This window comes from Lepisma saccharinum, chromosome 13, assembly GCF_977018435.1.
Source record: "Lepisma saccharinum chromosome 13, izLepSacc3.1, whole genome shotgun sequence".
In the NCBI taxonomy this organism is placed as follows: Eukaryota; Metazoa; Arthropoda; class Insecta; order Zygentoma; family Lepismatidae; genus Lepisma; species Lepisma saccharinum.
This window is the reverse complement of record NC_139241.1, coordinates 79842023-79854509: the sequence shown is the minus strand read 5'-3', so window position 1 is coordinate 79854509 and position 12487 is coordinate 79842023. Positions and strand designations below refer to the sequence as shown.

At 36.8% G+C, this 12487-nt stretch overlaps 1 protein-coding gene across 3 annotated transcripts in view; it reads right to left on the bottom strand.

The window, feature by feature from the left end:
* Ate1 (arginyltransferase 1) overlaps positions 1-12487 on the bottom strand; it is a 51052-nt gene that overhangs the window by 5668 nt on the left and 32897 nt on the right. For all 3 annotated transcript variants that reach the window (XM_083134522.1, XM_083134524.1, XM_083134523.1), the window contains one exon: positions 3819-4068. In XM_083134522.1, coding sequence (XP_082990648.1) covers positions 3819-4068 — 250 coding nt within the window. The remainder of the gene's footprint in view (positions 1-3818; positions 4069-12487) is intronic.

The window sequence follows — 12487 nt, the reverse complement described above, 5'->3', positions numbered from 1 at the left end:
ATTTCATTTTTTAAGTATTGGAAACACAAAATCTTCCGGTAAGTAATGAGCAATCGTGCCGATCACGGACCACTCAAATTCACTTATTTTGCTATTTCTACAGGTGACCCACAAATTTTAACTTCAAATTCGTGATTAGGAGGCCTCAATTAGTGAGTATGCGAAATATTACAAAAATCGGGGAGGGGTCCTGTATTGTAAATTCGCTCCTTCATTAATTGTGGAGCACCGAGCAGAAAGATTTGGTAAGTAAATGTGTATATTTTCTCTTCTGTTTTGCATGCTAATGAGGTGGTGTTTTTTTAGACGCTTTACTTGGCGTAGGGACATTTGGTCAGTTGTAGGGAGATTTTTACTATGTCTGTAGGGACATTGCCGGAAAATGGTTAGCAACACTGTCGGCTACCAGACGTCGTGAGTGTAACGTACCCTCATGCTCACTTCTGTTTGCGTTTATCAGTACGCGTCTTTTTTATACTGTGTTATTGAGTTGGTGTGCTAGTGCTTTATTGTGTGTTAATTGTTATTCATTCATTAGTTATTCCGCTAAACAAATATAGTCTTGAACATCGAGTTTTTATGTACGATAATTACGTGAAAACGAACTCTTGCAGAAAAGTGGTCAGGCAATTACGAGAGACAGGATCTCTTGAACCTAAGAAACGTGTTGTATTGCTGTTGAAGGAGGTCATTTTCAATATATCTTATAACACACCAGGTTAGTGATCACTATTATTAATTTTAAATATCATTTTACGGTTTCGGTTCGCTTTATGCGCCGGGATGCTGTCTTCCCTTTCTGTCAACTGACGATAAAGTAGCAATGTCTAATCTAAGATTAGATGTCAGAAATAAGGTGCCAGAAATATTTGTATTTCGGAGGACACCTTTTCCAGCATCCTTGCGACAAGGTACGTGCTTATTCAATTGTAATTGTAACTGTAATTGTGAAAAGTGGAAACATTACAAAACAAGCTGTTTCTGTTACGGACTTCCTCTAACGCAATTTGCCGGGACCTGTTGCATGAAGGCGGCGCCGACCGGCCGACACGATGGCGGTGAACGACTGAAATAACCTCCCTGTATATATATATATATATATATATATATATATATTCTCTGTATTTTGTCAAGTTCTCAGAATATAGATCCGCATTTTACTATATAATCTTGGCTATAAAACGCTTTCTTATTTGGAATTCTCAAACAAAGAACCTAACCCCCTGAGATTAAGATATCTGTAGCCGTGGTAAATAACATGTAAGTACGTACCCACAAGGGGCGTAGCAGTCACGCAGACAACAAAACACTGTTTTGGCAAATTTTATGACCGGCAACGTATGAAACGGGAAACTGGAGTTGAAACATACGTAAAATCGAATCGACGTCAACTTTTGCGGGAAACCTAGATGACAACGCATTAAGCGGGTTGACGATCTTTAGTTGGCCTATGCGGCTTTGATTATCTGTAACAGTTTCCCTTTTTTTTATGAAGTTCTACAGGGCACAAAGAACACGCTTTTAATGAAAGTGGTTACCGGAAGTTGTCGGCTACCAGGCCAAAAGTTGCTCGCTCACGGGAAATTGCTGTATCTCGAGTTCAGAGCTAGACAGATGGGTGAGACTTCCAGGCACCACGCGTCTTGTATTTTGGAACATTCGTGCGATCTTATCTCGCATTTCTCATCTAGCACTGGTGAATATTTCCAAGGTGGCGCATTCAGCGGGGAAAGAGCTTGACCTCCCATGCACATTGACAAAGAATGTCAATGTCCAGCGGGCATTTCGGGCTACTTCCCTGGAGTTGTCAGCAGCTCTTAGGACAAGGAAACATGTCAAGGTCAAGTTAAAATAACGTCCAAGCTCTCTCCACATTCGATCATCTCTTGTCGACTTACGCAGGTGTCTATTTCGAATTAAGCGAAACCAGTTTTGCGGAAGGGTCTTGTAAACAACTTCGTATTAAAAATTATCCGTATTTCGATTTATCCGTACTGAAATACATTACAAATCCTATCTTATCGGCTGGGGAATGGGAAGAACTTCGGATTAAAGGGTACTTCGTATTAACCAATATCTTATTACCGAGGTTTTCCTGTATTCATTTCACATGTTAAAAATAATAATGAGAAAGCAAACTTAACAGAAATTGATTGATAGAGCAATCAGGGGTGAGTTCTTACATAATACTTACCACATATTGACTAATGGTAAACAAAAGAATATAACAACCATAGCATAAATAATACATAGAGGCATGCATATTTCGTTTTTGACGAAAATGTGAAATTTGAAATAACACATTGTAATGTTAATTTTTCATGTTTATGAAAGGTGTGAGGTGCATTTTCCTAGCCTGGTTTGTCACGAAATGATGCGAAATGAACTGCAAAATGCGAAATAGACTCTTAAACATGAAATTTACCGTTTATATACCGATGCGACACTTTCTGAAGTCTGAATAATCCTGTGAGTTATGCAATTCACGGAAAATTGATTAATTCTGCTGTAAATATTTGAGAAGCAAAAATGGACCCCTTTATACAGTAATAGACTTAATATTCTGGCAATGATTTAAATGTGCTATTACAAAGGATATGTTTATTTTGTGTAATAGTGTAGTTTTTAAATCAAATTTGGATTATATTCACATTTTTAAAACCAAAATGTAATTTTATATACTGCTTTTTCACCGCTATAACAGTGAAATTTCATTTTATTTACCGCTTTTGAATCCGAAACTGACTGTTTTTATACCGAAATTTTGAGTTTTTATTTACCAAAAATATGTGCCTCTAATAATACATAATTATAGTAAAATTTAATAAAATATATATTAATCCTAGTATCAATCAAGCACAACTCAAATATTGCAACAAGAAAGTGGTAAATGCCAATAGCCACTTATAGTAGTTGATTTCTACTTGAAAATACAGTTTGGCCCAAAAAAATATCCCCACCCAAAGGTTTTATTGGAAGCACATGAGAATGAAACCTAACCTAATTTAACCAATAATTTTGAAGTTTATTAATAGAGAACTACCTATACTTTGTCTTGGGAATCTGTGAAGCAAGACCATGTGGTAGTGAAGGGGAGAAAGCAAGTGGGCAGAACAAAGCAGTGCATGCTGATGCAAACAGATGGTAGCTGCAGCTACATTTTCCCCTCCATGCCCTCGCTTCCACTCTCATGCGTTAATTGGTCGAGTCAGTACTTGTCCAGATGCAAGTACACATGCAAGAAAATTACTCTGGGGTGTTGAAATAAAATTGTTTAGCAGAAATGAAAAGAAGCAGCGCCATCTACAACATTGCCATCAAACATATATGTAATAAAATACAATTCAATTCTTGTGTATGTATGATGTAATTCACATCGATTATTATCTGTGTGAAAGGATGTCAATAATAGGCAGTCACCAGTTAATTGATACTTGTTTCTAAAATAAATAATATTGGTGTTCCTATGACATTGAAACAGATTTAAGTTGAAATATATGAAGAAATAAACAAATATTGCAAGTGGGGATATTTTTTTTGGTAGTTCCAAACGTACCACCTTTTCCTAGAGTATTTAATATGCAAAGTCTAATGAATACTCAGTATATCAAAGTGAAGCAGAGTTTTTCCATAACAAATTTATAATCTCTTACTTGTCATTTTTGTCTTCGTTTAAAATCCTACTTCTAGTACACTACTACAAAAATGTCGATTTCTCCAGAAAAACAGTAAATATCAATCACTTTTCTAGACTAGTAGACATCCTGATTATTTGTATAAAAACTGTACAGTTAAAGAGTTTAATGCGCCATACTAACCTCATTCATCACGATACGGCCATCCTGATCTTCAACACCGGGCCCTTCAAATCTACTGTATTTATTCTCATCCAGCTTCGGTCGGCACATTTCAATAGAATGCCACGTGTATGCTTCTGGGCACAACAAGAGAGACGGTTTATATTGTCCCTTGTACCTCATCTTCCGACAAGAGTGAATATAGTATCCCATGTAATAGTACTTCAGCGCTGGTACAGTCCGGTGCAAAGATCTGGTGAAGGCTATTTCCCTGCAATAATTAAAAAATATATATAAAAAAAAATTAGGGTTAAGCTGATAGCAACACTTACTGTAACAATTTCAAGCAATTCAGAGTACACTACAGTCCAGTTTAACCGAATTTCTTGGTTAACCGAATCGCTAAAAAAAGTCGTTACTCGTGCACGACCGTGTTTTTATGTTCTTGAGTTAAATGACTACGTATTATTGTAAGCTTTTAGTTTATGCCTACACGCTGAAATACATATGTACTGTATATCAAAAAACTTTTCTTCCGGTTTAACCAAATTTTCTTTCAACCGAAGCACCATCGGTCCCATCAAATTTGATTCAACGGGACTGTAGTGAATTTATAAAGTTAAAAATACTACAAATTTTTCACTGCAACTATACCCCTTTAAAATATTCATAATTTTTGGGCTGAACCGATATCGATGCTTGAAAATTGTAACAATTAAAATTCTTCAAATATTGATATGAGCTGTGTCCGAATTGGCAAGCACTCCATCCTCTTCTCTTCCTTTGCTTTCCTGTGCCGTCAAAGTCGTCCGAATCTACATGGCCCCTTACAGTACTGTTGCCACTTTTCCTACCAGGGTCAGCTCGAACATCCCTCACAAAACTCTGGGTCACAGACACACAGTACGGAAGTAGAAGAAAAATGCCAACCAAACATCACAATGATTTCCCCTTATTTACTATTCATATTAAAAATGTGACACGTGATTTCTTCTTTTATAATTTTTCTACTTAAAGTGTTATCGATAAAATATCGAAGTAGCACTGAGTTTTACATCGTCTATTCAATAAACGTTGCCTCTGCAAAGTGAAAGTTGCAATATGGCTGCCAAGCACAGGGGCACAGGGAGTTGAAACGTGCAACTTCCACCTCTCCCCTCCAACTCCACGCATGCCACCAATTCGGACAACGGCAGTAGGCAGATTCCGTAGGTGGAATGGTGCTGTAGGCGACATCTGTTGCCAATTTAGAAACGGCCTAATATTAGTGGGTGAGTATTCTACTCCAATTAAAAGCATCAATTCATGTTTGGGGAATAAAAGGTGCAGTTGATAATAATTAGACATAAGCGAGTTACTAACTTATGTCTAATTATCAGCATTAATTTGCCATACTTTTGCTTTAAAATATTAAAATATTATAACAGAATATAAAAAAATATATGTTATGTAATAAAAAAAATAGTTTTCCCACATAATAGTAATACAAAATTAATGGAAACTTCAAATTTTGCATAACTTCCAGGATAATTAGACAGGGTGACCACTCTAGAACCATGATAAAATTCCAGTGTAATTCTCAGTTTTAGAGGTGAACTTTCCAAAAATTCAAGGTTACAAGCAGATGTTTTCTCTACTTCATCCTTACTTATTTCCAATGACAACCATGATGAAACCATGAATGTACTCATTCTAAAGGTGAATAAAACTATCTATCTACTTACTATCGCCTCTCACCACCCCTTACAGACACTCAAATATATTAACAATAAATTCAAAAATTCTAATTCAATTCAATTCAATTAAACAGTATATACATTTAAATATTTAATTTAAGGTGGAGAGTTTACATTTGCCATTTCACACACTCAAGACTTGAAATACATCTACAACACAAGTTACGAATCTTATGGGATATACTAATCTACGAAAATTGTTAATTGTACAAGAATTTCAAACTCAAATTGACCTAATCAACTTCAATATAATCTTTATCTTGTAATAATCTTCCATCTGTCAGATAGATTGTTCTGCAAAGGACACTAACAAAGTAAATGGGCAGATATTTTTTTTTTAAATTTCCATGCAGCTTTCTTTTCCTTCATCAATAAAAATAAAATCTAAGCTGTGAAAAACTTGCCTCAAGGTATTTATAAATACACAGTGCTGCGGCAATTTGAAATCGAGACTATTTTTTTTTCCTCGGTAGGTGGCACCACTGTGCAAGCGTTCTGTGGTGCGAACAAATGAGGGGTATCTCACGAATAATCGGTGCAGAGATTGTGGATCTTGATCAACATTGTTGCGTGTAGGCACATGTCATGAAAGTGCATTGTGATTTCAACGTGGAACAAAAACCAAACATCATATTTTGTGCTAAGGACACATTTCACATGTTGCACCAAGTGTATGGGGACAATTGTTTATCCCGTAGGCATGTATTCGAATGGCACAGGCATTTCATTGGAGGGCGGAAGTCAATTGAAGACGACGAACATCCAGGTGCAGCAAGGACAGTGAGAACACCACAATTTGTTGAGAAAGTGAGGACAATCATTACTGAAGCTCGAAATAACAGACAGACTGTTACTGCTGGATTATATCTTGAGATACTGAAACGTTTGTACAAAAAATAACACGTGTGAGGTTCAAGTATTGGGTTGATGGCATCTGGTGTCTGCTTCATGACAATTCTCCAAGTCACAAGGCTCTGATTGTGAAGGACTTTTTGACTCGAAAAGCAATCTATGTGTTGTCACACCTAGCCTATTCACCGGATCTGGCTCTGTGTGATTATTTACTATTTCCTAAACTGAGAGCTGCACTGAAATGTTCCTATTTTGATAATGTACCAACAATCAAGAAGGCCACGACAATGATTTCAAACAGCATTACACAAAACTAATTTCAGAAATCCTTCCATGTACTGGAAGGCAGAGTGCAACAATGTGTGGATGCAGGAGGGTCACACCTTGAATGATCCCAGGTAAGTAAGTTTCTGTGAACACTTGTTTATTTTCTATAGCACCAGTCTCTATTTCAAATTGCCGCACTGTGTATTGTTACGTACCCAATAGGACCAAGTAATGTGAATAGTTTGCCAAAGACGAATAGAGATGGCAGCACCAGGCATGCAAGGTTAAGAATTGGCATAATATATGTGAATAATTTTACAAATAGAACAAAGCAAATTGGAAAGATGAAAAACAATAGAATATATGATAAGAAGACGAAGAATAAATATGAAAGAAGTAAATTAATATATATATCTTATAAATCAAATCAATGATCACATGTAAGTTAATATGAAAATTAAGGAAGTCAAAGCACTGATACAAGTTTGTGTCTTTGAACAGATATTGCATCTGTTTGGTTGATTTACCATTCCCGTAGCGGAAATTTTGTTTACATCAGTGGCGAGCGCGTTCCGATCGACGCCCCACAGCACTTTTTGGTTGCGCAGTTTAACTGTAGCACCTACTTGGATGCGCATGTCAATCGGCTGCACCAAGTATACACTCTGTTGTACCTAGTTAGTGGTGGGGCGTTCCAATTGCAGCCCCAAGGGAGGATATTAGTATTATTCCCAAAGCTTGGAGGAAAAAGTTAGAAAAGGATAAAGGAATTCGTTAAATAGTCAAAACCTAAATTGAAATCCATAGGGAAGTTAACAAAAAAGACGAGAAGGAAGTCCCGATCCAGACTGTCCATTAAGAAGGAAGTCCAGATCCAGATCTGTCCATTGAGAAGGAAGCCCCAATCCAGATCTGTCCATTGAGAAGGAAGTCCAGATCCAGACCGTCCATTGAGAAGGAAGTCCAGATCCAGACTGTCCATTGAGAAGGAAGTCCCGATCCAGACTGTCCATTAAGAAGGAAGTCCAGATCCAGATCTGTCCATTGAGAAGGAAGTCCAGATAGAAGAATATACAGATAGAGAAAATAAAATAATAAAAAGCATAGAAGAAAGTAGCTTATCATGTAAATATTCTTACTCCATGTATCCTGTGTTTAAATAATATATTCGTTTAAACGTCTCCATTGGAAGGCATCCTGTCTGGTTTCGTTGTCTACAAAGAACCCTACCCTGTAGATAAGCTAGCTGAGTTTTAAGATTAAGGTTTATGTACCTTTGCACCAAATGAAGGTAGCATAAATAAATGGCGACCAACTTTTGGGGCTAGAGAATTAGGAACCAGACAGCGAAGAGAGAAAGAATAATTGAAAATGGAGGAAAAGGATAAAGATGGAAATGAGAATGGAGAAGCTACAATGAAGGAAGACGGAGAAAAAAGGGAAACTTTCATTTGTTGCGGAGAGGAAGGAAACAAGGAAGAAATTATTTTCTGTGTCACATGTAAGGAAATGAAACATTGGACGTGCGAAGGAATAAGGAAGGAGAAATACATAGCAATAAGTAAAAGGGAAGAAGATTATACATGTAAGGAATGCAAGAAGGAAAAGCTAAAAGAAAAGCAGAAGAAGACAGAAGAAATAAACTTGATGGAAATGTTCCAAAAGCTATCATTGCAGATAAATGAAAATAACAGAGAATTGAAGGAGAAGATTGAAGAAAAGTTAGAAGAAAGTAATAGAAAGGTAGAAGAAAAGTTAGAAGAAAGTAATAGAAAGGTAGAAGAAAAGTTAGAAGAAAGTAATAGAAAGGCGGAAGAGAACAACAGAGAAGTAAAAGAAAAGTTAGAAGAAAATAACAAGGAAGTGAAAGAAAGGCTCGACGAAAATAGTAGAAAATTAGAAGCAGTAAGAAATGAAAGCAAGGAAATGTACGAGAAAATAACCGAGACATGTGAAGAAAATAGAAGATCATTGGAAAAGAAGATAGAAGAAACAACACTGCTAATTGAAAACAAAAGCGTGGATATAAATAGGACGATCGAGGAAGAAGTTTCAAAACTTAGAGAGGAGAATATACACAGAACCAACAGTATGGAAAGAAAAATTGTTGAAAATAAATCGCAAATAGAAGCAGTATCTTCTAGAGTAGATGAAAATGAAAGCAAGATAGAGGAAGCAAAGGTCCTAATGGAAGATAGAAGCTGGGAAACACGCAATATAATGGAAAAGGAAGTTCTAAAACTGAGAGAAGTAAGTACGCGGGAACTGCAAGAAGTTCAAGAAAAAACTAGCCGTATGGAGAAGGACATTGCGGAAAATCAAAATAAAATTAATGCAGCAGATAAGAAAGGAAAGGAATTAGACAGAAAATTAAATGGGGCAGTGTCAAAGATAGAGAAGACAGAAAAGAAAGTAGAAGAAGTGGAAAGAAAGTTAGGAAAGCTATTCATCAAAGAAGGAAACATAAATCCTAGGTTTCGAGAAAGTGAAGAAACGAAGGTTAAGAAAGAGCTGAGAGAAGAGAGTTCAAGCGATGAATCGACGATGGAGGAAGAAGAGAAGCATAAGAGATATAGAATAGCGGGAGGTCACAAGAAAAGGAAATGGAAGAATAGCGAAGATGGAAGTAATAATGAAAGGCTCTTAGACATATTGGAAAATGAATTCCCGAGAGACGAGAACTATAGGACCAGGATACCTAGGCCACAAGAATTGCAGCATCTTCCAAAATTCAATGGGAATATATCTGATAAATGTCCCAGAAAGTTTTTAAGAGAACTAACAACAAATGTCAGACTTATGAGGATCCCCGAAGGAATGATTTTGAACGTCATAGAGACATGTTTTGAACAGTCGGCAGCAGGATGGTATCAACTAAATGAGCACAAATTTAGAAATTTTAAGGAGTTCAGCCGAAAATTCTTGAACTACTACTGCAGTGAAGACATAAAGGAAAGGCAGCTAGAAGCATTAAAAAGAAGATATGTAGATTGGTCAAAAGTCGACAGCCTGGAAGAACATACATGGGAGACTCTTAGAAGCTTCAAAAACCTAAAGGAAGGATGCAGTGAAGAGGAGCTGGTTAAACAAGTTGTCCAAACATTGCCATTAAGAATACAGAGAGCTATAGCAGCGGTTAAGATAAAAGCAGTTGATAATTTGATTGAATATCTAAGAACCGAAGATGTGCTAACAAAAACTCAGAATTCCTGGAACGATAAGGAAGGAAGATTCTATGGAAAGAGGCAACATTCAGAAGAAGAAGGGCGCTCAAAACCAAAGTTCCGGAGACAGGAATTTGATGTAAGAAGAATAGAAGTTAGAAACCAGAGACCAAGTGCAGAAAGAAGAGACGTAGGAAGAAACAATGGAAGATATGAAAGAAACATAGACTCTGTGGAAGAAAGAGAGAGAAACGATGATAGATATCGAGGAAATTGGAGAAACTTGAGAGGCCGAAATAATTTCCGAAGATACGGAAGAGGAGGAAATCAGCGATGGAGGAACATATATGAACAAAACGAAAGACAATACCGAGTAAGTGTGGCCAATGAAGAAATGGAAAGAAGAAATGCACTTCCGGATGTAGAAAGAGACGAAGCCATAGAATTAGCCAGAAATTATTGTAATGACGCAAGAAGATTCCAAGAGGGAATTACAGCAGATGAAGATTCAAGGAATGCAGAAGAGAATAGAGGGTCAAACATGTAAGGCTCTTGCAGCATCTCCCAGGTGTGAGAGCAAAAACAGAGAGAAATGTAAGGCAGGGAGAAATTGTAAATAGAAATGTACATAGTGAAAGAGAAAGTCTTGAGTTATATTTAATAAAAGAATGCATTGGCAACCTCAATTTAATGTACGGACAGATGAAGGCAGTACCAAATGATATATGTGAAGAAATTGAAAGTGAAATGAATAAAGAAAATGATGAATACACTGCATCTGTTGAAGAGATAAAGAATAAGGTTGATGAGTGCAAAGATATCTCCAAAGAAGAGAGGAAGCAATTACAAGAAGTTTTGTTAGAGCATAGGAATTTGTTTAGCCAAAAGCCAGGACTCACCAGAGGGTATTCCTACGAAATAGAAGTAGATACAGAAAGACCTATAGTATCTAAACAGTATCCGATACCTTTTGCGAAAAGAAAAGCTGTAGAAGAAGAACTTCAGAAATGGTTAAGATGGGAAATTATAGAAGATTCAAATAGCATACATGTAAGCCCGATGCATGTAGTTGACAAACCCAATGGAGGAGTTAGACCAGTCTTAGATCTGAGAGAACTAAACAAACACGTATTACTTCCAAGAAACCAGGTGGATAGAATAGATGAGATGCTACACTCATTTGCAGGAAGCAGATACTTTACTTCTTTTGATTTGACCCTGGGATACTTTCAAATTGAGATCGAGAAGAAGTCAAGAAAGTATACAGCATTCAGATATGGCTCAAGATTGTTTCAATTCAGAAGATTGCCATATGGTTTAAATTCATCGGTTTCGGCATTTATGACTGCGTTGAACAAGATATTTGGGATAGAAACTAAGCATTGGTTAGCCATATATGTAGATGACATGTGCATTCACAGTAAAGACTGGGATTCACATATAAGAAGAATAGATTGGGTATTGAGCAAATTAGGAAAAGCAGGATTAACCGTCAAACTGGAGAAATGCTCTTTTGTCAGAAAGGAAGTTAAGTTTTTAGGCCACGTTATATCTGGTGGAGAAATTAAGCTATGTACAGATAAGGATGAAGCGATAAGACTTTTCCCTAAGCCAATTACAAAGAAACAATTACAGAGATTTCTTGGAATGTGTAATTGGAGAAGCAAGTTCATTAGAGATTTTGCACAAAAGGCAAGACCATTGTATGAGCTATTAAAGAAAACTTACAAGTGGAATTGGGGAGAAGAAGAAGATAAAGCTTTCGGTGTACTGAAAATCGATCTCATATCATCGCCTGCCATAAGCCAACCGAATTTCGAGAAAACATTTTGCTTGGGAACCGATGCATCTAATATAGGACTAGGGGCGTATCTATTCCAGAAGGATGGGAATGGAGAAGACCAAGTCATTCAGTATGCCAGCCGTTCTCTTAAGACTTTTGAGAAATCCTATACTATAAGTGAACTCGAATGCCTAGCCATCCTATTCGGAATACAAAAGTTCTCACCATACCTCAAAGGAAGGAGATTTAAGGTATTCAGCGATCACAAAAGCTTGGTCTGGCTAAATTCGGCAAAGCAGTGGAATCCTAGACTTACCAGATGGGCCCTGTTAATACAAGAATATAGCTTTGAAGTGATTGATATAAAGGGCAGGGATAATCAAATTGCCGATGCATTAAGCAGAGCTCCAATAAGACCCCAACAAGAACCAGAAGAGATAATCAAATTGTCCATAAATGCGATTGTGGAGGAAGAAATGAAGAATGTAGTAAAAGAAGAATGGATAAAAGAGATGAAAGAAGATGAAGAACTTAGTACTATACTTAAAATATTGGAAGGAGAAACCATTGTTGGAGAAAGAAAGATGAGAAAAGCCAGAATCAAAGGGAATTACAGAATTATAGAAGGCATGATTTTTAAAGTGAACATTGAAAATCCACACCAAGTAAGGTTATGTGTACCCAAAACAATGATCTATAAGATCTTAACAACAGTACATGAAGAGTCAGGACATTTTGGGACAGACAAAACTTTGAGGATGGCACGTCGTTTTTATTTTTGGAAGACTCTGAAAAAGGATGTTGTGGACCATGTTAGAAACTGCGTTGTATGCATACAGACTAAGCCATCTAAATGGAAATTAAAAAAGGAAGAACTACATGTTATAG